General features: G+C 37.1%; 1 protein-coding gene across 4 annotated transcripts in view; it reads right to left on the reverse strand.

Annotated features, from left to right (window-relative positions):
* Positions 1-1919: 1919 nt before the first annotated feature.
* The window catches only part of RANBP3L (RAN binding protein 3 like), a 289116-nt gene continuing 264302 nt past the window's right edge, over positions 1920-26733 (reverse strand). For 3 of the 4 annotated variants that reach the window (XM_040495465.1, XM_040495469.1, XM_040495456.1), the window contains 14 exons: positions 24535-24593; positions 23611-23650; positions 23035-23112; positions 21919-21993; positions 20118-20189; positions 19635-19774; positions 16414-16517; positions 14940-15024; positions 11720-11822; positions 11233-11357; positions 9814-9934; positions 8239-8381; positions 5029-5218; positions 1920-2721 (listed from right to left, as the gene is read on the reverse strand). In XM_040495465.1, coding sequence (XP_040351399.1) covers positions 2678-2721; positions 5029-5218; positions 8239-8381; positions 9814-9934; positions 11233-11357; positions 11720-11822; positions 14940-15024; positions 16414-16517; positions 19635-19774; positions 20118-20189; positions 21919-21993; positions 23035-23112; positions 23611-23650; positions 24535-24593 — 1379 coding nt within the window. In that variant the 3' untranslated portion in view covers positions 1920-2677. Of the gene's footprint in view, positions 2722-5028; positions 5219-8238; positions 8382-9813; positions 9935-11232; positions 11358-11719; positions 11823-14939; positions 15025-16413; positions 16518-19634; positions 19775-20117; positions 20190-21918; positions 21994-23034; positions 23113-23197; positions 23581-23610; positions 23651-24534; positions 24594-26733 lie in introns of those variants that run through there. The other variant, XM_040495477.1, reaches the window with a different exon arrangement.

Below are 26733 nucleotides of genomic sequence, written 5' to 3' on the forward strand. Positions count from 1 at the left end.
TGAGGCATTGAGAAAACATTGCTCTATCTCCACCTTAAAGTGAGGGCAAGAATGAACATGTTAGGAGGATAAAGATCGCTGTTCCCTGCTTCACTTTAACAATTTAGTGCAATCACAACGTTCCCCTATTGGCTAAGATCTTATAGGAAAAGAGAACCAGTTCTTTAATTTCTTCTCCAAATGTCTTCCTGTTTATGTTAGCTTCTAAAGAAAATTTTCACTGACTATGTTCTGCATCAGAGGCACTTTTTGGGATTGAAAAAACGCAACCAACTTTAAAATTTGTTTTTCCTTTCTTTTTATTCTTTCATGCTAGAGCTATTCTTTTATTTTTTTTAACCTTCTCTCTACCTTTCCTCTATCATTCTCTCACATTAACTTTTTCTTTTCCATTTCCTGAATCATTGCTTAATTTAGAAGTAAAGGATGCTGTATTTCTTCCACAGTCACTAGAAAAATGAATGGGCTTCTCTTAGTAGCTCACTTTTTCACTAAGTTATACTTAGTTATAGGGAAGGAACAAAACTCTGAACAATTTACATTGTAACCATATTATGGTCGAAAAGAGTTAACTCAACTTTCACATGCCAAACTAAAATTTTCAGGCATTAGCTCAGGTTTTAGTATATCTATATGTATCTATATATAATTGCTTTTATTACTGTAAAAGGTATTGTAACAAAATAACGTAACTTTGAAAAATTGTGTATTCACATGTCTACATTCAAATGAATATTGTTCTTCAAAGTAGCGTTTAGTGAAGTTAGACCCATTATTCCAGATAGATGTCGTCATTGTTCAAAAACTTTTCAGAAATCATTTTGGAACTGTAAATCTTATTCCCTAGTTATGGACTGAATGTTTATGTTCTCCCCCTAAATGTCTGTGTTGAAGCCCTAACACCCAATGTGATGGAATTTGGAGATGGGGCCTTGGGGGATAATTACAGTTAGACAAGTTTATGAGGGAAGGGCCCTGGCGTAATGGTATTGGTGTATAGGAAGAGACCCTAGAGAGCTTACTGTCTCTCTGCCTGTGTCCCACAAAGAGATCCGGTGAGTAGCCTACAACCAAGAGCAGAGGCCTCAGAATGAAACCTATTTTCTTGGCCCTTTAATCTTCGACTTCTCGGACTCTAGAACTATGAGAAAGAAATGTCTGTTGTTTAAGCTGCACAGTCTGCGGTATTTTGTTATGGCAGACCGAGAAGAGTAAGATGCCTCTAACAAGGGACTATTTAAGAGTGATGATCAAAAGTCATTTTGAAGTCATGGGGTGATCAAACTTGATTAAAAAATGAAGTATGGCTACGAGCACTGAGACTACTTTTTTGTGTGTAACTCATGAAGTATCTCTGAGACAAATCTCAAAAGAGGAGCATCAAAACTCTGTTGCACGATTGTTAAAATTATTACAGTCTACCATTATTATGGTATCATTTGGGGGCGCCTGGGTGGCTCAGTCAGTTGAGCATCAGACTCTTGATTTTGGCTCAGGTCAGGAGCTCCCAGTTCATGAGTTTGAGCCCTGCGTCGGGCTCTGTGCTGAGAGTGCAGAGCCTGATTGGGATTCTCTCTTTCCCTCTCTGTGCCCCTTCTCCATTCATGCACTCTCTCTCTCTCAATTAATTAATTAAAACAAATTTTATTATTAGATAAACATTTGTTTATTTGTTTTTGAGGGGGGAGGGGACTGAGAGAGGGGGCAAAGATTCTGAAGTAGGCTCTGCACTGACAGCAGAGAGGTCGACGTGGAGCTTGAACTCATAAACTATGAGATCACGAGCCGGGATCAAGAGTCAGATGTTTAACCCACTGAGCCACTGAGGTGCCCCAATAAATAAACATTTTTTTAAAAAGAAAAGATTTATTTGGCTATGTGTATGTATAAAAAAAACAGGCTCTATACAGCTACACCCATAAAATATTAATGACAATTTAATTACATAAAGCAAAGAACGAGTTAACATATTTTACTTTTGTATACTTACTATTTTGTTACATAGGTAATGTATTTTGTTCATCCCTTCAACAACTATTGGATGCTGACCTGGAATCAACCATATACAAGGTACAATGGATACAGGTCCAAGAACAATAGTAAATTTAAAGAAATTCATACCATGAATATATAATCTTATAGTATTAGTAAATCCAAAGGTTAAATGCAAATACACATTTCCCAGAAAATAAACACGACTTAATCAAATGTTAGCATGCAGTTACAGTGTTTTTGAAGACATGACTGGAAATCTTTAAAATGTTTGTTTTATGACTAGACAGTGTATGACTGAAAAAATAAATATCTTAGTTAGATATTTATCAAATCCAGAAATTTATTTTAACTATGATATCCACCAATGTGATGAATAGTCCAAATTAGTTATCAAACCCTATTCTAAATTACCTCTTCAAAAATGATAAATTTTGAACTTCCTAAGTCCATGCATTTCTTAAATTCTTTCATTTTCTCCACAATAATCAAAATGTAAAACCTTACAATTATTTGTCTACATAAGAGAAAAATTTTAATTGCAACAAATTATGTTTTATGAACTTTGCTATAAAAACTCTTCAAGGGATGAATAGGATCTTCTCATTTACTTAAGATGATTTAGGATTTTCAGTAAGGTGATCAATCTTTTTGTAGATGTTGTCACATTTATAGTAGATAGTGCTCATGAACAGGCAACCGACTGTCTGTGGGTCCACCTCGAAGGATCTGTGATATAAATTTAAAATGTTAGAAAATGTTACATTCAGATTAGATTTAATATTGAACACAACTGAACATGAATATGCATGAAGATGCTTACAGGTGATGAAATGCAAAATGTAGAATTTACATTTTATATGTAACATTTGGAAATTTGCTAATTTTAAATTTTAAATTTTAAATTTTTTTTAACGTTTAGTTTTGAGACAGAGAGAGACAGAGCATGAACAGGGGAGGGTCAGAGAGAGAGGGAGACACAGAATCGGAAACAGGCTCCAGGGTCTGAGCCGTCAGCACAGAGCCTGATCCGGGGCTCGAACTCACAAGCCATGAGATCATGACCTGAGCCAAAGTCAGACGCTTAACCGGCTGAGCCACCCAGGTGCCCTGAAATTTGCTAATTTTAAACATGATATTTCAGATAACTAAACCCTTCCTTAATTCATGGGAAACAAAGTTTAAAAAATTGGACTTTTTATTGCTTTTGTAACAGTTCAGCATTTGTATGCATCACCTCCCAGAGAAAGTACTAAGTGAAAAGGGAAAAATGGCAGAGGAAGAGGGGTTCATACGGTTGACATTTATTTTCCATTATTTCCATTGTTTCTCATTTTGTATGAAGGTAGTTGTATATTACTCTTTCCTAAAATGGAATATAATAAAATATAGACTTCATAAATGTGACTTTTATTGATGAGAGAACTTTGCCATTTAATCCTTATTTCATGTTAACATTTCTAATAGATACCAATTCATTTTCCAATAGACCCTATTTTATTATTGACAATACAAACATTATAAAAGATGATTTTATTTATACATTTCACACATTTTGAAGAATAAGAAACTATTTAATAGTGACAAGAAAAATCATATTCATTTAGTTCTTTGGCTCACTGAGTCAAGCAATCTATAATCCTGATCTGCATATATTTAAAAAAAATTTTAATGTTTCTTATTGAGAGAGACAGAGTGTGAGTAGGGGAGGGGCAGAGAGAGAGGGAGACAGATTCCGAAGCAGTCTCCAGGTTCTGAGCTGGCAGCACAGAGTCCAACGCAGGACCTGAACTCACAAACCTTGAGATCATGACCTGAGCCAAAGTTGCATGCTTAACCAACTGAGCCAGGTGCCCCCTGGTCTGCATATTTTGTACATTTTGATTACATTTTTTAGTATTAGGCAAAGGAAGATATTTCCTCAAGTTTTACACATGTGCTTTGATAGATTCTTAAATTATGTGTGATTAAGTTACCTTTAAGATTTAAAATAAATAAAAGTTGGAAAAATGCTTGCTAACACACTATCTTTGTAGGTATGTCGCTCAGTTCTCTGTAGAACAGAATTCAGGCCTAAATGAAACTATTACTGAAAATACTTGGCTCCATTTATATAACAAAGCAGGACTTATTATTTCCTAGACAATCTTTTTCTCCAAAAATAATCATAAGTTTTTGTTTTAAATCTACTCACCAGGGCAAGCACCGAAACCTAAAAATCTGATAACTACTGGTTCTATTTTAACCTTGCTCAATTCATGAATCCTGACAAAAAAATAGTACTTTTTGGCCTATGCAAAAAAGGTCCTTGAGAATAAAGTAAATTCCAAAAAGAGGAGATAAATAGGAGTTTCAGTGTTTCAAGGCAGCTTTGCCTGGTGGATCCATTGTAATATGTTTATTACATTTATGATGTATTTATAAAGTTCTACTATAGCCAATAATAGGACAATGAGAACAGGTGAAGAGAAATATGAATAAATAGGTAGTTTCAGTGTATGAATGTAATACTTTGTGGTATTTTTATTAAATTTATGCACAAGTGACACACAGGCATCAAAATGAGGATGACTTTTGGTAAAATCCTGATGGAGGCCACACATAGAAGGCAGTCACTTTCAAATCCACTCCTCTGATCCAAAGAGCTAGGACTCTAATTCCCATCTGCTTTATTTTTTTATAAAAAATTTTTAATTATTTATTTTATTATTTTACAGAGAGAGCGGGGGGGGGGGGAGAGAGAGAGAGAGAGAGAGAGAGAGAGAGAGAGAGAGAGAGAATCCCAACCAAGCTCCACGTTCAGTGCAGAACCCGACACGTGGCTCCATCCCATGACCCTGGGATCATGACCTGAGACAAAATTGAGGGCTGGATGCCCAATTGACTGAGCCACCCAAATGCCCCCTCATCCACTTTAAACATACCAGTTCCATTAAAAACAACAACAACAACAACAACAAAACAATTTCATATATTAGGATTGTGTAGAAGATTTCTTTCTTATACCTCCGACCTAACAAAAGAAAAATTATTTACCTGATCTATTCTTAGTTGCTTTGATGAAATCATCCTCATCCTCATCACAGCTTTCACAGTTTAATTGTTGGAGGATTGTATCTGACTGGCTTTCCGCTTGGTTTACATCTTCCTGTTTACCAAAGCTTCGAAGTGCAACGAGCCGATGATGTATTGCCGCGTACAGACACCCTGTATCTTTGGCACTGGCCTGCATGAGGAAAATTAAGTTGTTAAGAATATAAATAACTGAATAATAGCCACGTTTCAGAGATTTTTAATCTTTCACTCTTAGGAAGGAATTATATGGCAGAAATCTAGGATATAAATAACCCTAGAAGTTAAAGGGTAAAAAGCCATACATCCTGAACCAAACAAATTAAGTCCAAAAGTGAATAATTTTATAACAGGTCCCTATTTGTGCGTTTTAAACTGAGAAATGAAATTTTTGATGTAAAATTTCTACTTGAATTCAAGACTATCCCTCCTCTGCTATTTTACTATCTTTCTATTTTTTTACTATTTTTCTATTTCTAATAGAAAATTAGAGGGTTCGGTGAATAACAAACCTCCACTTCCTTTACATCACTTTGTTTAGACATCCCAACAAGCCTCACAGCTCTGTGGAAAAGCAGAGCTCATTAAAGCAGTCTAATATTGCATCATAGAAGTCAATGCGCTGTCCATTGTGCCACAGAGCCATCCTTATGATACTGTATCCTAAACACGTCATAAGTCTTTGCTTTCAGTACTTTTCTATGCTATTTTTAATAGTTGCTGTTAATATAAAAAATGGTGGTAACAATCACATTTGTATAACATTTACGGTTACTACGTTCTTTTTTTATTCAACACTTACAACAAAACTATGAATTAGTCATTTATTCCATTTATATTAGCAAAAGCACTTAGCACAAGTATTCAATTTATACTTACTTCCCACATCCCTTTACAGATGAGGAGATATGGCTCAGAAAAGTACAATGATTTGCCTGCATTTACATAGCTAGTCAGCAATCTGCTGGGCTCGAATCCCAGACCTTTGTCATCAGAGTCAGTGCTCTTTTAAGGTAACATGGCAGTGGTTTACATTTTTGTATGTTTTCACAATATCAAAGAGAAGGTAGGTAAATTATTCTCTTTGCTAACCCTCCAGAAAGCTATCAAACTTTTCAAAGCAAGAACAAACTACATGCCAACTGTTTGGGAGAAGGGTCTTCAATTATATTTTTTTCATTTGCATGTTCTTAAGTTCCCTTAATTACTTTGGGGCAAAAAATAACTATAAATTAAATAAAGTATTTTTGTTTCTCATATTGTGCTAAATAATCTATAGAGGGTGTTGAGTAAATGTTGACTCTTGACTGATTTAATTTTTTACATTATGTGCAAAGATGTCATTTTTCTTTAGTACGTTAATAAATATTGAAAGTATTAAAAATATAAATGCTACTCTGCCACCTTCACTTTCTAATATTAAAATTTAAATATGCCTTTCATTAGTCAATATATTGCCTTTGGCTAAATTCATTTAGATATATTCATTCAAGAAATTCAGAACAAGAAGTTAAAAATAAAATCACAATGACATATTTTTCAGATAACAAATTCTCAATGCTTAAAAAAATTATAATTCCCAGGAAGTACCATAAGAAAATGCTGGCGAGAATGAAAACTGGTTCAGTCTTTCTGAAGAGAAATTTGTCAAGACAAGTCAAGCCTTTTCCCAAGAAAATTAACACGTGTACAAAGAGAATTCCTCACATCTTTCTTGTGGAATTTATAATAGTGAAAGACAGCAAATTACATAAGTATTTAACAAAGCAAGATTAATGGAATAAATTATGGTGCAGAATAGAATTCTTTTCACCTTTAATGACTATTTAATGACATGAAAACACTCATTTTCATTGATGAGTAAAAAGGTTACGCATGTGTACTTCATAATCAAGTATTAGCAATCGAATCTACCCAACCATTTTATAAAGTGTATCATTATAATCTTTATTGGGCAGATGAGTAAAATCAAGTTAAGGAATCTATATAACCTGCCTGAAGATCATACAGTTGGCACATTATATACATATGTACACACACACGTATGCTGAAATGATAAAAATGTTAATAGTGACCATCTCTGGGAATGGAATTTGGGGTGATTTTTATTTGCATTTAGCAAACTAAATTTGGCTTATTTAGCAAATATCCTACAGTTTACAGGGTCAGTGCGGGTCAGACATTGAGCAGCAGAATCTCATCATAACTAATAGTCTCAATCTCAGTGACAGTGGCAGCGGGCTGCTTTACTCACTCAAAACCAGGAGATCCAGCCTGGCGGGATATCAGGTATTGTCTGTCTCCCTAAATGGTAAACAGGGTTTGGGCATTATCTTACTCTAACATCTTAATACTCAGTATCACTTATACCTAACAGTGCACTTATTGGTAGTTAATAAAACTTTTGGTTTTTCATCACTGAGCACTTGCCAACTTTTTTTCCATTACCGTATGGAAGTTTATTTACTTGCATTGTTACTTTCCGCCTGAGTCACGTAAGTACCCAGTCTTCTCCAGTCTTCTGGGTCTCAGCTCATGTGGGAAACCTAGCCTTTTTTTCTAGCCTGATCCCTGCCAGCTCTCTCTCTCTTGTGCCTGGATTTTGTATTTGAGGTCAAGCATTCCTGCTGCCAGGAAGAGCTAAAGCTGTGCTCCCATCCTGTTACCTTGGTGACTGACACATGTCCAGAATTGGAATTTGCTGTTGGACTGGTTGTTTTAACTTACTAGCCCTGTGTTTTTCCATTTCTCAGGGGGTCCTTTCCAGTGATCTCAAAGCCTTCTCAGTTTCAGCATTCAGTGTAAGCACTGGGCTATGTATTCCACTGGACTCCTAGGAGCCAATCTTGACAACGGTCCCTTTGATAACTTTGTAAGATTGTTGACATAATTTCAATGGGAAAAAAAATGTGAAGGTTTGAAGCATATATCAATACAAATGTCTTGGGACACATGCCAATTGGTTACTACAGATTTTGGTGTTAATCTGTAAATTTCATTTAAAATTTAGGTCTCACGTTAAACTGTAAACAACCAAAATAAATGGCTGGTTTTTTGTTTTTTTGTTTTTGGCCAATGGTGCAAGTTATTATAATACAGTGAAAAAAAATTAGCAATTGCAGAGATCTATAAATATAGTAGGATAATCCTCTATCACTGAAATTTGTTACTTACCTGAATTAAAAACACTTTGATGTTATAGTCTTCTAAATCAGTAGCTGTTATTCGTAAATTTTTGTGGTTCGCTCTTTGAATCTCCATTTGAGCCCAGAGTTTGCTATTGAGAATCAGCCTCAGGCTGCCTTGATTGCGCATAACTAAAACAGGAAGGTGAATATATAAGACTACAGAATAGTTGATTCCTTAACCTTCCCCGGGGAACTTGCCATTTTTGAAAGTGAAGTAAATCCTCTAGTTGTTTTTCAGACTGTATTTTCACTATTAAGTTGTAATTTGGCTTGATTATAAGTTGGTTTTCAAATTGGCTTTATTAGGTTGGAAGGCCGTTTTTAGCTTAAAAGCTGGAATTATTTTCTTACTATAATAAACAATGATTACAATTTTAGAATTCCTTTGAGGACCTAGTGGTCTGAAAAATATTTATCCAAAATGGAGAAAACAGAAGCAAAAACTTTGAGCATTCAAACAATTGAATTAGCTAAATAAATGATGACATGGCTATTCAAGATATTACAAACCCATTAAGAATATTAAAGAAAGATCATTACTGATGTATAAAGGTGGTCATGGTATATACTATATAAAAAGTAAAATCAGGTTACACAACAGTGTAAATAGCATGCATTGTAAATTTTGGCAGGCAGTGGCCAGAGTGGCATTGAACAAGAGTAGAAAACAACTAGCACCTGCCTTGGGAATAATACTTTGTTGGGTTATTTAGAAACCTGTTTGCCAGTTATAGAACTGAAAACACGGTTCCTATTCTCTCAGTGTGAATTCTATTCCTTACTGGTTTCTTGAGCTTGATATCTGAAACTCAATAAAAATCCATATACATGGATCCCACTTCTTCCAGTGGTTCCTTCCACAGCTCTGATTGGCCAATGTTGGCCAGTAAACCTACACACCCCGCCCAGATCTCTGCCTGTGCTCACTTTCGGTTTGGGCCTCTGAACAATGTCTTTTCAGAAGCCAAAAACTTTGAGAGCCTCTCAGTCTGAGTGACTCCAGATCCCTACCATCACTATGGATGTCAGTAAACACACACAGGATTCAATAACCACACACCTTAATTTCCTTGGAAACTGACTTCATCTCGCCCCACACAACATGCTTAGAATGCCAAGAATGAAATATAGGGCAAATATCCTTTTTAGGAAAAACCATTTTCCCTTCAAAAATATCATCATATTGCTTTCAATATTACCGAGATTACAATTTAGGGGTGTGCTGGGCTGTGTCATAGGTGCATTATCTCACTGAATTCTCACAATTGCTCAATAAGTCATGGAGTACTACTATCCCCATTTTAAGCTGATGTAACTAGGCTGTGGGGAGACTAAGTTGCCCAAGGTCACCAATTAGTCAGTGATAGAGGCAGAACCGAACCTGTGTAGTTTGACATCAGAGCCTGCTCTAAACAGGAAGATCCTACAGCACATTAGAAACAATATTGTTTTCAACAGTGATTTGTTGACTATTTTATAACACATCTCCAGAAAATGATGTGTGCCTATTGGAAATTTTACCCTGAGAAATGGCAGGTTGCTTTACAAAATGATTCCTTACTTAGTCTCGACTGGAATGTTCCACAGTCACTGCTTGCTGTGTCATTCAGCCTCAAAGCTCCTCTGCCCCTTTCAGTCCAGGACTGTGTTGTTTTGTTGAATATAAAAAGCTTGCAGTTGATCTAAAGGACAATTTTTTGAAATGTCAAATATATAGAAATTTATTTTAAAATGATTTCTTTCTATGCTACAACACTTTTATTTGCCTGATTTTTACCAGAATAACCTTGGTTAATGATTTGTAAACCAGCTTAAAAAATTTATTTAACTTTTAAACCATACAATTTTTGAATAGTTCAAATATCGAAAAGCAAAAAGATGTACAAATTGAAAAGTCCTTCCCAACCTTTGTTCTTCGTCTGTCGATTTCTACCCCCTGTGATCAGGTGATCGCTATTGCTAATATTTTGTTTATCCTTCCAGAGATATTTGTGTTTATATGCATGCCAGTGCCCATGTCCCCTATTTTTTCTATAAACAGTAGAATATCATACATACTTTCTGCATCTTGCTTTTCCACTTAACAAATATATGTATATGTACCACGTTTTAAATGAAATTTAATGTTATAACAGATGGATAAAAAGAAAGGGAAATCGGTTCCTTGTTGGAAAATGACTACCTTATTTCACGTGCCTACGCTGATGGCTACGTCACTCAACATTCAAATCCTATGCATGATACTATATACTACGTGTGTGAAATTCTTGCTTTATATGAAATTCAAAACTTATTTAAAAGAACTTTTCAAAGGAAACCAGAATTTTTCTATCTTGAACTGAAATCTATTCATCTTATCATTTAAAAATGTCCAGTGTAGGGGCGCCTGGGTGGCGCAGTCGGTTAAGCGTCCGACTTCATCCAGGTCACGATCTCGCGCTCCGTGAGTTCGAGCCCCGCGTCGGGCTCTGGGCTGATGGCTCGGAGCCTGGAGCCTGTTTCCGATTCTGTGTCTCCCTCTCTCTCTGCCCCTCGCCCGTTCATGCTCTGTCTCTCTCTGTCCCAAAAATAATAAACGTTAAAAAAAAAAAATTTAAAAAAAAATTAAAAAAAATGTCCAGTGTAAGTAGAACTTTTAAATCACACAATAATAGCACTGATTATAAACACAGGCATGTAAAGTATAAAATGTAGGTCTGAAGTTCTTTTAAGACAGGGTCCCTGGCTGTCTTCTTTCTAAGAGACTAATGTGAATGGTTGTAAACCCAGTAACGCATTTTCCTGAAAATTACCCGTACAAAAATAAGAATACAACAAAATATTGGGTTAATCTTTGGAAGTGTCTAGCATGTTTAGTTAAGCAGCTCAGTCTTCATGAAAACTATACTTCTGCCTTTATTTTTAAAGGTGCTTCTGCTGATAGAAACTTGGTTTCGTGTATGTAAGTGCTCCCAGAAAGAGCAATGTGTGATATACAGACCTTCAACACATTATGTTCAGCTTCCTCCCCTGTTACAACATCAATTTTCTGCAGCAAGCATTTGGGTGATGGCTTAGAAGAGAAAGCAGCAGCTGATTCGATTAGGGATATATTTTTAATAGAGTCTGTTTGTAAGAAAAAATGGGAAAAGACACGTAAAGACCCCATTTTCTCTACTGTAAAAGTTCCTTGTTGTCCCCATTAATATACATGTCTCCTTAGCTTTTTATAATAATGAGTGTTACCAAAAATATGAAACTACTTGAGTTTAGATAAATCTCTTTAATGATTCCTCATATCCTTAAGTAAAAAAAAATTTTAATGCTTATGTATCATACAACAATATTTTCTATGCTTTAATCTTTGCCAAAAAGTTTTAAAGTGTTGCATTACTGTTTTTGTATTTTATAGCTATTGAACAGATGACATGGAAACACAGGAAATATAATAGTTGAATCAAATTTTTTACAAATCAAATAATTCTTACTTGAATTTAGAGAGTTGACAGGAAATTCTAGTATGGATTTGAATGGTTGTTCCTTGGTGTATGAATCATTTTCAGGTTGAGATTGGGTGAGATGTTGAATATCCTAGGTGAAGGAAAAAGATGTATTACTTAATTGTATCCCCATATATCTGCAGTAAGCCAAAAGATACCTTTGTTCCACTTCAACAGGGCAAATGAACTCAACTGCTCTGTTTTTGTTTTGGACTCCCTGTGTGCTGAATGGGGAAATCCTTCCTATCATCAGAGGACCCTGGTTCTCATCCTCAGGAAGCATAATCTACTTACCACCAGCTTATTTCAGGTGGGATCTAGTTCCAGGGACAAAGGGAGACGGTTTAGAGGCCAAGAAGGAGGTAGCAGCTGTTCCATGCTCCCACCAGACTAACCTGATGCCTAGAAGGAGACGTAACTATCATTTCTTTTCTTTTTGTTTTAATGTTTATTTATTTTTGAGAGACAGAGAGAGAGAAAGAGCAAGGGAGGGGCAGAGAGAGGGGTGGGGCAGAGGATCTGAACAAGGCTCTGTGCTGACGGCAGAGAGCCCTGCGTGGGGCTCGAACTCATGAACCATGAGATCATGACTTGAGTCAAAGTCGAACGCTTAACCAGCTGAGCCACCCAGGTGTCCCTTATTTCTGTTTCAAGGTATTTCGGTATTCCCAGCACTTCACTTTATACCCACTTCATATGAATGAATGAATAAATAAATAAAGTTGTCCAAAGAACGCACTAGCTGTCTCAGAGCTCATCTTTACAGAAAGAATTGTAATTTTTCTCCCAAGACAATTTATTTTTTTTAAGTATATTCTTTTTTAAAATGATTTATCTTTGAGAGAGAGAGAGAGCATGAGCAGGGGAGGGGCAGAGAGAGAGAGAGAGAGAGAGAGAGAGAGAGAGAGAGGGCCTCTTTCCCAAGGGGCCCCTTTCCCAAGACAATTTCGGCCAACAATTGCTTTTAAGGCTGCACACATGGGGCTTTGTGTATGTGCTATAATCAAGGCCTGTGAAAAAAAACTGAGTCAGCCATGCCATTTCTGATACTGGAGAGCCCCCTGGAGAACAGGGAGAATTGGAACAGTACTTCAGAATTTAGGTTTCTATCTTTTCCTTTATGAACTCAAAATTCTTCCACATTATTTAACTGGACATTAAGATATTCTGTTAAAATCGGTAGAGTTGGGTGTGATTTTTTAAACATTTTTTAATGTTATTTTTAAGAGAGAGAGAGAGACAGAGGTGAGCAGAAGAGGGGCAGAGAGAGAGGGAGACACAGAATCCAAAGCAGGCTCCAGACTCTGAGTTGTCAGCCCAGAGCCTGATGTGGGGCTCGAACTCAGACACTGCAAATCATGACCTGAGCCGAAGCCAGATGCTTAACCGACTGAGCCACCCAGGCACCCAAGATGGGTGTGATTATTTCCATTTGAAGAAAATAAACACTAAGGCTCAGAAAGTTTAATGACCCCCTTGAAAAGCACATGGTCAGCAAACAAATCAGGAAGGCATTCTGACCACCAAATCACAAGGCCACAGGATTATAGGATTAACTAGAGGACAAATACAAGTGATCTCTATAGCTCCTGCTGTCCTCAGATGTTATCAACTTAAAATACAGGAAGTACAGTTTCCTTCACAAGCCAGATTTAAAGTGCCCATAGGAAATATACACAAGTACCTCCCTAAACCAAATTTACAATCCCAACTGTAGTTCATTTGTTCAGGGATCTCTCTGTCTCCCCTTAGATTATAAACACCTTTAGAGCACAGTGGCTCCCTTAGCTTTGTATAACCACTTACCCAGATGTTTTTCAATCCTGGTTGTACATTCAAGTCACCTAACACCTACCCTCACCCACAGAGACTCTGATCTATTCTGTTTGTGGAGATGCCCTAAGAAATCCTTTAGTGGCTCACCAGATGATTGTTAACACGCAGCAAAGCTGAGACCAATGCCAGTGCTTTAGATGTCATGAGAACACAAAACATGTTTGTTGAATTGAACTGAATGTTAAAGTTGATCCTGTGAGGCTTGGGAAATGTTTTATTTGTGTCTGTGACATCTTATAGAAGCTGTGACTAATCTAGTGCCAAATTTGGGAATAAATGGTTTGGAAGAAATGTGCCTGAATGTATTGCCCGGGACTTCCCTCTAGAAGTTGGTCCATTCTGGTTCAGATCCAAAGAGGTGAGTCAATAGCTCTAGAACTGTGGAGTTGACTTTCATCTTGAGAGTGAAGGATGGTGCCTCTAAGCTGAAAAGCTATGATACTACTCTTGGGATTGGGGTTCGGCCTGAGGCAGGTATGGCATAAACAAGGTCTTCAAAGTGATTGATTTGTGAAAGCCCTAAGAAACTTAGAATAGACTGACCTCATGACTTGGTCCTTTTGTTATTCTGAGGTTTTACACAGGTTTTAAAACCTTTGTAGCCTCCTCTGGATCCTCCATAGAACTAGTAGCCACAAGATAAACTGGTCACCTTGGCCTATGTCAACCAAGACGCTGGTCTGGGTGAAAGCAGCATGAAGGTGTGATGGACCAGGTGCACAGCCTTCACTTTGCTGTCTACTTCCCTGCTGTGCTTTACAAACATGCTCTGTGGAGGATGGGGCAGCAATGGCCTCTTGGAGGAGGATGCTCGATATTAGATAAGGATGATAGTAATACTAGTTAGGCGTTTCCACTTGACAAGGATGTTTCCCTAGGCAAGTTAAAGTCTTATTATTTTCCTCTTAAAGCTAGCAAAAAAAAAAAAGTTATAATGATGTTTTCCCTATAAAAGCTCTAAGGGGAGGGTTGTAGTTAATAAGAAAAAATAAATAGTTTTAAATGCACCATGTTATGAAAAAGGCTATCAAAAACCTACATTAAAATATCGTTACCAGTGGAGCTTGTCTATTGCAGATGATTCTGGGATTTCCATGCATACCTTCAGTTAACACACGTGAAAGAACTATTTAATATTTCTCATCAGGAATAATGTTATAATTAAACAATCCCCTTCCTCTGCGGGTTCCTGCCTATTATTCTAACAACTAGAACTTGCTTCCCAGGAGAACATTTCCATTAAAGAAAGAAAATGTGCCTTTGAACTCAGGAGTTAAAGTATGATCCAATTTAACATTGTTTTAATTAATTTGCCTCCAGAAACTTGAAGTGACAGCTTTTTATATAATAGACACCTTTGCCAAATTCTTACCAAAACTCTTTCTACCATGTTTTCTCCAAACACGAAATCAGAACTGCAGCTTTTAAAAGAATACTTCTCTTCATTTGGTTGACATCTAAGGAAAAGAAATAAGCATTTGCTATTTAAAATATATGGATAAAGCCATGTTAAACCTTAGCACATGAAATAGTCAAATGGTTTAGTAGATTTATGTAAAGCACAAAAACATCTGTTAACTCTTACTCATCTGCAGATATTGAGAAATGAAGGGAAAACTGAGATAGGTACTTCCAGGGATAATATTTAAAATATTTCACAGCTGTGACAGCGCTAGTTGAAACCAGTCCAAACACGTGTCATGCCCATCACTCTTCAGGCCGTGTGATCAACCAGGGGCTGCCCAGCCCTTATCTTCTTGCTTTTCCAGCACAGCCTCTGTCAGTCTCTAATTTCTACTCTCCTCCTCCACAAGTGGCCAATGCTCTTAGCCACCAGAGACCTCCAGAGCAAAGGCATGACCAATGCATCTTGTCAGTGATACTTGAATGTGCATTTGTCTAATTTGGGTTTTTCATCCTGGAACTTTTTTTTTTTTTTAATGGTAAAAGTGTTCTGCATGATGAGAAACTCAGACATACAGCTGTCTATCTGTAGGCTGATGTACTCCGGGCTCCACATTGCATCCCTAGTATGTGCTGTAGGTGAGCTCTGTGGGACCCACACGGGCCCCAACCATGTGAGTCCGTTTATGTCCATGGCTTGTCTTAATCTCCTCTCAACTCAAACCTGCCTTCATGCTTGATGATACCAGGAAATACTTTCATTGTTCACATTTATACTGCTTTCTTTTGTTGTCTATCCAATGTATGTCAATAAATAATGAATAATAATTTAATATTCAAAGTAATTTAAAAAAGGGGAACATCAGAGAAAAGGTAGAAAAGGCTAAGCTAGCAGTCAGATCATTAATTCCCAACTAAATAAAAATTTAGCTACACAGTTTTGAAATATTCTCACCCAAGTCAATGAAAAAGTAGAAATAATCCAATATTAATAGGATAATCTTTATATATTAGAGATATTGGGAAAAGCATTTTATTTTTAATTTAATTTTATTTAATCCAAGTTAGTTAACATATGGTGTAATAATGATCTCTGAGTAGAATTTAAGGGTTCATCACTTACATATAACACCCAGGGCTCATCCCAACAAGTGCCCTCCTTAATGCCCATCACCTATTTAGTCCATCCCTCCCACCCACCTCCCCTCCAGCAACCCTCAGTTTGTTCTCTGTATTTAAGAGTCTCTTATGGTTTGTTTCCCTCTCTCTTTTTATCTTATTTGAAAAGCATTTTAAACTTGTGTTCTTTACAAAATCTCAAACAGAAATCTTGACAATTTATCTGTGCAGTATCAGAAAGTTATTTTTCCACAAATGATTATAATGGTAAAAGAAAGCAAGAATAAAAGGATATCCTCTCTGTGTCCTCAGCATTAACTTACCCTACTGATGTAGCACCTAAACAATTCTGTTTAGTAGTCAGCAGGACTGAAATTCTGGTGCTGGGTAATTTTTCACCTAGCAAACAGGAGCTCCCCTCAGAAATCTGAAAGACAATCCATCAGAAAGTTCCTTTCAGTTGCCTTAAAAGGAGCATCAGACAAGGAAACAATAGTTACGGTTAAATGTATTGAAAATTTACTGTGTTCAAGTACTTCCCTAAGCATTTTAGATACATTATCTCATTTACTCCTCACAACATCTCTCTATAGGTTGTATGTCTACTATCCACATTTTACAGTTTACAGATGAGTAAACTGACCCAATGAGTTTAAATAACGTGGCTAGGCTTGGGCAGCCAGGAATGGGGTTGATTTTAGAGCCAGGGTCTGACACCAGAGACTGTATACTTAGCCATCATATTCAGAAATCCCACCTCCTTTTGTTACTTTTATCTTTTTAGCCACATGGAGTTAATTCTCATTTCTAATTTAGCAGATATATCCTTCAGGACTGTTGAACCCCCCAAAACACCCTAAGAGCTTTACCAGCACAGCTGCCAAACGTTGGAGGGAATCCCATTCATCTCTTCATCTAGAAATTTTTGACTGGTAACTTAATCAACTAGTTTGTCTGATGTATATACATATGCACATTGCCTGACTAATGTATAGATGAAGGAGCGAGCAAATTTTTTTTATTAAATGTTTATTTTTGAAAGAGAGAGAGTGTGCCAGTGAGCCTGCCAGTGGGGGAGGAGCAGAGAGAGAGGGAGATGGAAGGTCTGAAGCAGGCTCTGCACTGAGAGCAGGAGAGCCCGATATGGGGCTCAAACTCAGCAACCATGACATCGCGATCTGAGTCAAAGTCAGAGGCTTAACTGACTGAGCCACCCAGGTGCCCCCAGGTATGAGCAATTTTAGAACCAGAAGGAGCCCTATAAATTATCTGATAGATGTCCCCAATGTTTTCTACACCTCACCCTTCCCCCAGCAGGGATTTGCAAAGATGTTGCAAGGAGTTCATATCTTTAAAGGTAGATAGGGTCTGTTTCCACTTCAATTTCACATCAATCAATAAAAATAATTTTGAGCATTTTTCCCTTTATAACAGAATTTGAGAGGTGAGAAATATGTATGAAGAGAATACATGCTGTTGGCAAGCAAAGATCAAAGTGCATGCCTCGTGACTCGGTCACTCAAATGACTTAACTCTCAGCCAAAATGTACTTTTATTCTTATGTACTTAAAATATACTCATATGTAAAACAGTACATATGCTATATTATATGTATAGTGCATAAGTGACCATTGATTAATGACAGAATGAATGAAAATTGCTCTGATTTTATATACAAGTTAATAAGAAACATGAAAATAATAGTTCTATGAAATCACCGAGAGATAATTTTCACCAGATCTATAAATTACATTTTGTCAGAATTCTTACATTGCATCATTATGCTTAATACATTTATTCAAGAAGAAATGCTTGCACACAATAGCCTGAAAATTTCTCTTATTCTTTATCATTTAGGAAGAAAATACAAGAAAAATATTAATAAACTTTATAAAATATACAATGCAAAAAAATAAAAATAAAAAAAATAAAATACATAATGCAAAATTTCAAAAAGCCATGCCAAAGAAGAAATATTGATTTATAACATGTAACAAAAATTTTAATCTATAATTTATAGTGCATACTTTTCCAAAATCATATGCAATATAATAACATTTAGAAATTAGTCAACATATCATACTTTTTTTATATACTTTAACACAAATTAAACAACATGCATCATTTCTTAAATGGATAAAAGTAAGAATTTATGTAATATGGTAATGATTATTAGATTATATTTCAATGAAAACTTTTAACAATCTACTGATTTGAAAGTTTTTTGAGAGAGAGGGTGCAAGTAAGCGAGGGGCAAGAGAGAGAGAGAGAATCCCACGAGGGGCAGAGAGAGAGGGAAGGAGAGAGGGAGAGAGAAGCAGAGCTCGCCCAAGTGGAGCTCATGTTTTTACCCAAAGCAGGGCACGAGCTTACAAACCGTGAGATCATGACCTGAGCCGAAGTCAGAAGGTTAACCGAATGAGCCACCCAGGCACCCTGGTTTGAAATTTAAAACATGGTTTACTTAAAGCTCATACCATATACGATGCAGAAATGATTCAATGATTTTTAAAATTCAAAATAGTTCTCATGAAGTCATATCTTACAAAAAAAGGATTTGAAATTATAAAAATATTGTCAAATGCTGACCAAGTTCAACTCTCTCACTTCACTGATAGAGAAGATTAGGTGCTTTGTCCAAGAATGTAAACATAGTTAGTGGCAGAGGTAGGATTACTACCCATCTGATGTTTTTTTCATTGCATTGATGAAATGGCTGGTATTATCAGCTTCCATGTGTCACTCTCTTTATGTTCAGTATGGAAAACAAAACAAAACAAAACAAAACAAAACACGTGACCAACCCTCAACAGTTTAGCTGGAGATGAATGAAGGATGGCATTACTCTCAAATTCCAACCTACTGATTTTGGTACCATTCCTCTCAACTATTGGCTTCTGGAAGACACAGCAACAAAATATCCCCAAACCCATATCTGCATGGCTTGAGCAAAATGACAATCTCCCTAGAAAGGCCCACACTGAGGAATTCAGTCAGCCACAACAACTGGCAGAGAGACTTTTCTCTGTCTTCAGAAGCTTCCCCGGCCCTCCCAATTCCCTACTCTGTGGGGGTAGTTCCCTGCTCCCATTATCCATGAAGGTGGGTCTGGATGGATACCTGGTGTGACCTCAACTGGCAAAGCCACACTAGGATGTCAACCAGCTGGAGATGCTGGAAGCCCATGTTCCTTTTTTGACTTCTGACTCCTGGAGCTGGCCACCTCATTGCTCCCCCTATTCTCACGTGGGATCAGTGCACTGGAATAAGACCCCAGAAGTTTCTACCCCAAGGGACTCAGTTTTTCAGCTTAGGGGAGACCACAAAACTAGTTCCTAGAAACTACTCTCCAGTTTAAGAGGACAAGTTGAATAAGGTTACTGAGGGCTTTTTGCTATAGTCTGGGGTGTTTCTCCAGCCTGGCAGTGACCTCAGCAACAGAACAAAAGTCAGGCAGCCCCTAACTTTGGATGTAGGGCCCATAGCAATCTACTAAATGAAAGACGGAGAATTTGTGTCAGTCCTGCCATTGGAGGTTCCTTACCTTATTTTTCATTTTGTCTTTAATCTTGCAGGATTCCAAGGTATCGTGTCCAAATGTTTTTCTTGCTTTTTCACACCTTTGAGCTTGAGGTGGTTGCAAAATAGCAGGTCTTAGAACATGTTCGGAATGTTTCACGGGACCTTAAAAGAACAGGGTTCAAGAGTCAATATATCTTTAGGGAAATACTTCTTCCTCCATATTTTGACCAATGTAACGCTTATTTTCTAAAGTCATCATTAAATGAGGGGTTAATGTTAACTAACCAAAGTCAAAATAGCCAATGAATTGGTTAGTGCTTACTTTTGGCCTAGATTTTACCCAATAACCAGTCATTTTGACCATGGGACTTGGCTTACCAAATATATTTTTTCATGTTTTGTCACTGGGTCCTACCTCCATACCCCAACACACACACACACACACCAAATTAAAATATAATGGTAAAATGTAAAATTTCAGAGGTTCTTGTAATAAACTACATACCTTGTTCTGCACTGTTCATATCAACATTCCTTTGCACATGAGTTGATGTCATAAAAACATTGTTTTTCTTCACTGTAAGAAAAACAATTTAGAAAAATTTAAATCTAACAGGGTGTCAGTTTCTACATGATTTGGGTTTTAACAGTCCTGTCTTAAGCTCACCAGTAGATGTCACTGTTGGCAGTGTGCTGAGAAGGCAGGTGGGCTAACAATGACTGATGGCAGTGAGTTTTGCCACATAGTTCTGTTTACGTTCAGAAATATAAGTGAAAATTGGGCAACTAATGGAATAGGCGGTCTTCTCTAGAATCATAAAAACAAGTACTGAAATGAGTACATATTATGAAATCTGATGATAGTGATCCCTATGTGTACGTTAATATGTATTTCTTATAAAATGTTATGAGCCTATTAGCAAATTCTGCCGCTTTCTCTACCCTGGTGATACCTACAGACAGAAGATGACTGTTATGCTAGGTGATTTTTCTATGAGGTGTGTTCATAGTATGAAGAATATGGTGGTAGCTGCAAATACAGAATTACTGTACATTTCAAAGAGATCATCTCTTGGTTGCAAACTGCAGAAACAGCAACCTTCGAGCATTTGATTAGTGGAAATGAGAAAAGAATAAGAATTGCTTCTTCTAAGTATTATAACATATTATAAATGTTGGGGTAGAATTGCTTTTCTAATTCAAAGTGCAACTAAATGGTTTATGATCTTTATTATTGAAAACGAGCACCAAAGGGCCGTATAAAGTTGTACTATTTTTCTCCATTCCAACACCACCAACATACTGCACAGCATAAAATGGAATGATGCTTACTGATATCAATGTTCTTTAGTCTTTTTGTGTATGTATGTCTAACTTAAGATACTAATAAATCGAAACAGTTATTCAGATACTTACAGCCATCCCTTTATTTTATGCACAAATACAATAAAACAAATTCTCTAGGCTAGGACCCCAATTCCTCTTAATGTCTGTAACTTGTCAGTGAGGTTTAAATGGGGTATATTGAGCTAGAAAGTATTTCTTCTGTATCTGAAAGGTATCTGACATATATGTTGCTCAGCCATGCTTGGAATTATTAATAAGAATATAAATTCGTTAGTTTGAGAACTCTGTGGCTCCCAGGTAGAGAGGGATCAGTTGAAAGGAAGTGAATAGTTTGTATTTTTTTAGTTTCTTAGTGGCAAGATTAACTTGGAAAAGGCAGCTGGTTGTTCAGTAGAAACAAACACAAAAAGAATATAAATCATAATTTTTATGTAGAGAATGTTCCAACCATCTCAAATATTTTGTAATGATAAAATAGATCTACTTAGCAAAGCACTACAAATTCCAAATCAAAAGAAGTAATGTTTTAATTAGTGAAAAGTTTAAAAGGAATCATATTCTAAACCTTAGAATATCATCTAAAGCATAAACTTTAGAATAAGAATCTGAAGCATAGCTGTATATTTTGAGTACCATAGGTACCATGAACCATACAGATGCACAATAATAAGTGAAATAAAACAAGTTACTCTGTATGGCTGCCTTACAGAAAATATTTTTATCATAAACATGAAATCCTAAAAAAATTCAAGTTCAAACTTTCTACCAGAAACAAACAGGATTTGTGGAGTTGGGATTCATAAGGCATTCTTCTAATCATACTTGGCTAAGGCCTCTATTTTATTTTCCACTAAAATGCCAGCATTTTATAATGGCTGAGTAAGAAGGTTCACCATCAACGAGAATGGATTTTGAAAAACCAGAGTGTCAGGCTTGAAGTTCCAGAAGCTGTTTATTACCCGGCCCAGAAGGAGGGAAGGTCGGGAGGTCAGTGAAGGATGATGATCTCATTCGATTCTGGGACAAGGTTGATGCTAGAAGCAAATTGCAAACTAAAGTCAGTAAGGAGGTTGGTTTTTGTATGTCTTTTTATTTGAACTTTTGCTGTTTCAGAAAAATTTCTACATCACTAATTTAGACAAGATTTTGTATGTTTATCAGTAGAAATAAAATGTGGCTGTGGTGAGAATTATAAATTAATTTCTATTCGGACCAATAAATTTCAGAGTGCTCAGCACATGTAAGACACTCTATCAGGCAAGAAGATGACCCCCAGGAACTCACAGTGGGAAGCAGACACGCACACAAATAGCTGTAGTACAAGGCAAGGGGCAATGCGGTCATTTATAAAAGGGATCACCAATGAGCTTTGAGTGGAGAAGAGAGGCAAACTAAGTTATGGATTTACTCCGAATACGTACACGATGAAGTTCTTAAAGTGTTCTTTTGAAGGCAAACATCTGTTTGTTTAAGTAGGTGGTTACTTAGGGAGAAATGGCAGTTTCCTCTAATTACAAAGCTAATGCATACTTAATGCAGACACTTTGGAAACACAACAAAATATAAAGAGTGGGTAGAAAACCCCAAATCACCTGTAATCCCATTACCTAAGACAACCACTGCCGACATTGTGGCTTATGTCCTTTCCATCTTTCATCCAATGTTGATAAATTGAATTTGTACATAGTGACTCACTATACAATCCATTTTTAGACTGCTGTTTTCATACAGCAATTTATTACATTTTTTTTAATGTTTATTTTTGAGAGACAAAGCACGAGTTGGGGAGGGGCAGAGAGAGAAGGAGACACAGAATCTGAAGCAGCTGCAGGCTCTGAGCTATCAGCACAGAGCCTGACTCAGGGCTTGAACTCACGAACCATGGGATCATGACCTGAGCCGAAGTTGGACACTTAACTGACTGAGCCACCCAGGGGCCCCTCATACATCAACTTATTATAAACATTATCTGATGGGTAGACTTTTAAAACATTTTCCATCTGGAAGGTTTCTCAGTAATTTCACACTCGGGGTAAACGTAACAGTGAACGGCCAACAGTCAGGTCTATACCTACCTCCTTGAGACTGAAGATGTGTAGTATGCAAAGTAAAAGATGAAGACCGTACGCGCTTTCTCAGAAAACCATTAGACTCTGTAAGAAATTCAATGTGAAGGGTAAAATTGCTTGGATAACAAATTATCCTCAAGCAAAGATATGGAAAGGTAAATAGAATTACCTCTTGCCTACATAGATCATCATCTGATAACATGTTAACTCCTGAAGCACAAGTTTAAATACTGGGGGTAACAGCTTGGTGATTATAAAGCAGTAGGCATATCATCCTAGTAAGAACAATTAGAAACGAGTGGCTTCAGCAAGAAACTGCATACGAATTTTGAGATCGTACAGAGAATGTTTTTGGCAGGTTGAGACACAGGCAATGGGGAAACAAGGGAGTTTAGTGTCACTAGGGTCAGGTTCCTCAGGACCTACGTGTCATCTGTCAAAACAAAAGCCACTTTCCTTTCATGTTTAAACACAAGAAAAACCATTACATTTTACACAGTTGTTGCCGCATGTCTACATGCTTGTGCCTGCTTATTTTCTTTGCGTGAAGATTGATTTCGAAATAAGGATGTAAGTCATTACCATGTTCTGCTGCTTCGTACAGGGTGTCTTCTGCAGGTCTCTGGAAAGAAGCAAAGCTGTCAATGAGAGCTGAGTACTTGCTGATTTTTAGGTCAGAATTCCACCCTGTCACTTGATCAGAGAATTCTCAAAAGCCAGGTCTATTCAGATGGGCCAGGTTAAAGCCACTCACCTTTGCTCACTAGGTATGTATTCAAGAAAAAGCAAAGTCTTCGTAGAGCGGTTTTGTATTTCAGTGACTGCAGAATTGCTTGCGGGAACTGATTTAAAAGTTGGTTGGTTTTGAAACACCAACTCTCGAGATTCTGAAGCGGTTGGCCTGGGGTGGGGCCCAGGAAACGGACTTTTCGACAAGGGCTTGGGGTTGAGCTTTTCTTTAGTTAGTTTTGTGGGTCGTAGGGTAAATGACCTGGCATGAGCAAGAACGAATAACAAGAAAATCCTAATCAAGCTAAAGAGAAAAGCCATGAATCTTATCGTTCGTCTTTCAAAGAAGGTGCTTTTAGTTACGAGGCTGAAAAGGCAGATAAATTCTTCAAGATCCCTTTTAAATCAAGTATCAGAGTTTAGAACTTATCTGATACCCAGTTTTAAGCTAGGTCAGTGGTGGAGACCCACAAGGAGTCTCAGTCCTCCTGACCTCTTTCAGTCCTGCCCCTTTCCAAGTCACTCCAAAAAACCCTATAATTTTGGTAAAAATGCTATGTTATTCATAGCTTCAAGACAAGGCCTCTGGCCTCCCATTTCAGCCAAATTGCTGCCAGTAAAAACCGACTATATAAATATTCTGGAGGCACTACTCTGCTAAGTAAAGAACAAGAGCCTAAACTAAGGCAGCAATGATATTTAGTAACAGCAGCTTCTTGAGAGATAATTTTCTCGGTCAAAGTGAAAATCAAACAAAGAAAAGTAGCTTGGTCTTACCTTAAAAGTTTGTTCTCTCTTTGCAAAAACAAATATTGGCTGAGCAATGACAGATTTTTCTGTAGAAGGAAAAGAACAGGCAAAAAGTCAAATCATGTTCTGACATTTCTAACACCAACTACGAGTATTTGAAGATTTTTTGTTTTGTTTTGTGTTTTTCCCTGCCTTTAGGGAAAATCCAAACTGTGTTTACATGGACACTAGAACTTGCATATTTGCAAGTGATTTTCAGTTATTTACAGATATAAATAGTTGGGGAAAGTGATAATAATGTGTTTCCACAAATAGTGAGCTCATCCCATTAAAGAACACACTTTAAGTGTTTAAGGAAAACAAAGTATAATTACCTGCATTTAGAATATCATTAGGGCATAATGATTAACATGTTTACTTTTAGAATGAAAAACCACAAAGGGCTGAAAAATCTCATCTAAGAACAGTTCTTCTACATGGGTTGGATCTCAAGTAGATCCTTAGAATAATCCAGAAATAACTCATACTTCCTTGATTAGAGGAAAATATTTGCCATGTTTTAAATATTTAAACTAAGAATCAGTCTTGTTAAAAAAAAAAAAATGTTTCTACATTTTGAGAGAGAGAGAGAGAGTAGGGGAGGGGCAGAGGGACAGAGAGAGAGAATCCCAAACAGACTCTGTACTGTCAGCATGTAGCCCAATGTGGGGCTGGAACTCATAAACAGTGAGATCGTGACTGAGCCAAAATCAAGAGTCAGATGTTCAACCGACTGAGCCACCCAAGGTGCCCCTAAAAATCAGTCTAAAACAGTGTTGTAAAGTAGATAAACTTTGTCTTCAGCCCCATTGACCTTATTAATCTTTTATATTTTCCTATTTTAGGTAAGACAATGGAGAGAAACTCATTTATTCTAGGGTGTAAATGAGGGATAACAGATTTAAATATCAGCACTCCAGAATTCTTAGGGAAAATGACATTTGTTAAGAGCTTGGGCTCTGTTGGGGCGCCTGGGTGGCGCAGTCGGTTAAGCGTCCGACTTCAGCCAGGTCACGATCTCGCGGTCCGGGAGTTCAAGCCCCGCGTCAGGCTCTGGGCTGATGGCTCAGAGCCTGGAGCCTGTTTCCGATTCTGTGTCTCCCTCTCTCTCTGCCCCTCGCCCGTTCATGCTCTGTCTCTCTCTGTCCCAAAAATAAATAAACATTGAAAAAAAAATTTAAAAAAAGAGCTTGGGCTCTGTAGTTAGGGAGGCTTGTGTAGCACTAATTCTTGGGGAAATAATATGTTTGTATCTTTAGTTTCTTCATCTGAAAACAAAATGAAGATTATAACAGTACTTACCTCTCAGAGTGTATGTGGCAATGGATTTTTAGATATAATTGCTTAGCTTTTTACAAGACAAAAAAAAAAAGCTTTAAAGAAAGAATATTAAATATATGGCACGCCACCAATCCTTAGCTGACATTGACCACTTAAGACAACACTTTCTTTTTTAAATTGAAGTAAAAATGACACTTTCTTAATGAGCCCAAATATGATCTCAGAATTTTTCTCATTATAGGTTTTCAATAGCCATTACCAGTATATTGTCCTGGCATACAAGCCAAGGTAATTTGCCATCCCTGGGATGAATAAATAAAACTCTCACTGAGGAGTTTCAAGCAACCGCCAATAACATTTTGTTATATGCCAGAAAGGGGTTCTCCAGTTCCCCATACTTGAATCCCGTAAGAGAGTGTCAAAACTCTGCCAGGCCACTCTTGCCAAGCTCCTGGGGCCCTATGACCTGGGGGTACTTCTTGTGGTCCACGGAGATAACCTGCTCAGTTTTTCATGCAAGTTTTTTACTGCACTGTCTGTCCTTGGAGCTAAGTGAGTCCCAGCAGAAAATACTCAAGAACATACTGGCAGTCCCATCCACATGAAACTATGGTTCAATTCTTTGTTCCTTCTCAAACAAGCTCCTGTTCAGCAATTACATTAGAGTTAAGAAATGAGAACTCCAGTGACTTTGAAAGAAAATAGGCTTCGTGAATGTGTAGGGGAATACTTATGCAATGGAATTATAAATCAGCCTCTTCTAAACCAAACTTAGGATAGTTATGCCTAAAATAGCATGACGAGGCCTAATTCTAGACAAGTAACACGTTGACTTTCCCTCAATCAAAACATTCAGCTAAACACAGGCAAAAGCACTCTTCAATGCAGCATTAAGGAGGAAATCGT

Source organism: Herpailurus yagouaroundi, unplaced genomic scaffold (genome assembly GCF_014898765.1).
Source record: "Herpailurus yagouaroundi ecotype Mexico unplaced genomic scaffold, PumYag 29, whole genome shotgun sequence".
NCBI lineage: Eukaryota > Metazoa > Chordata > Mammalia > Carnivora > Felidae > Herpailurus > Herpailurus yagouaroundi.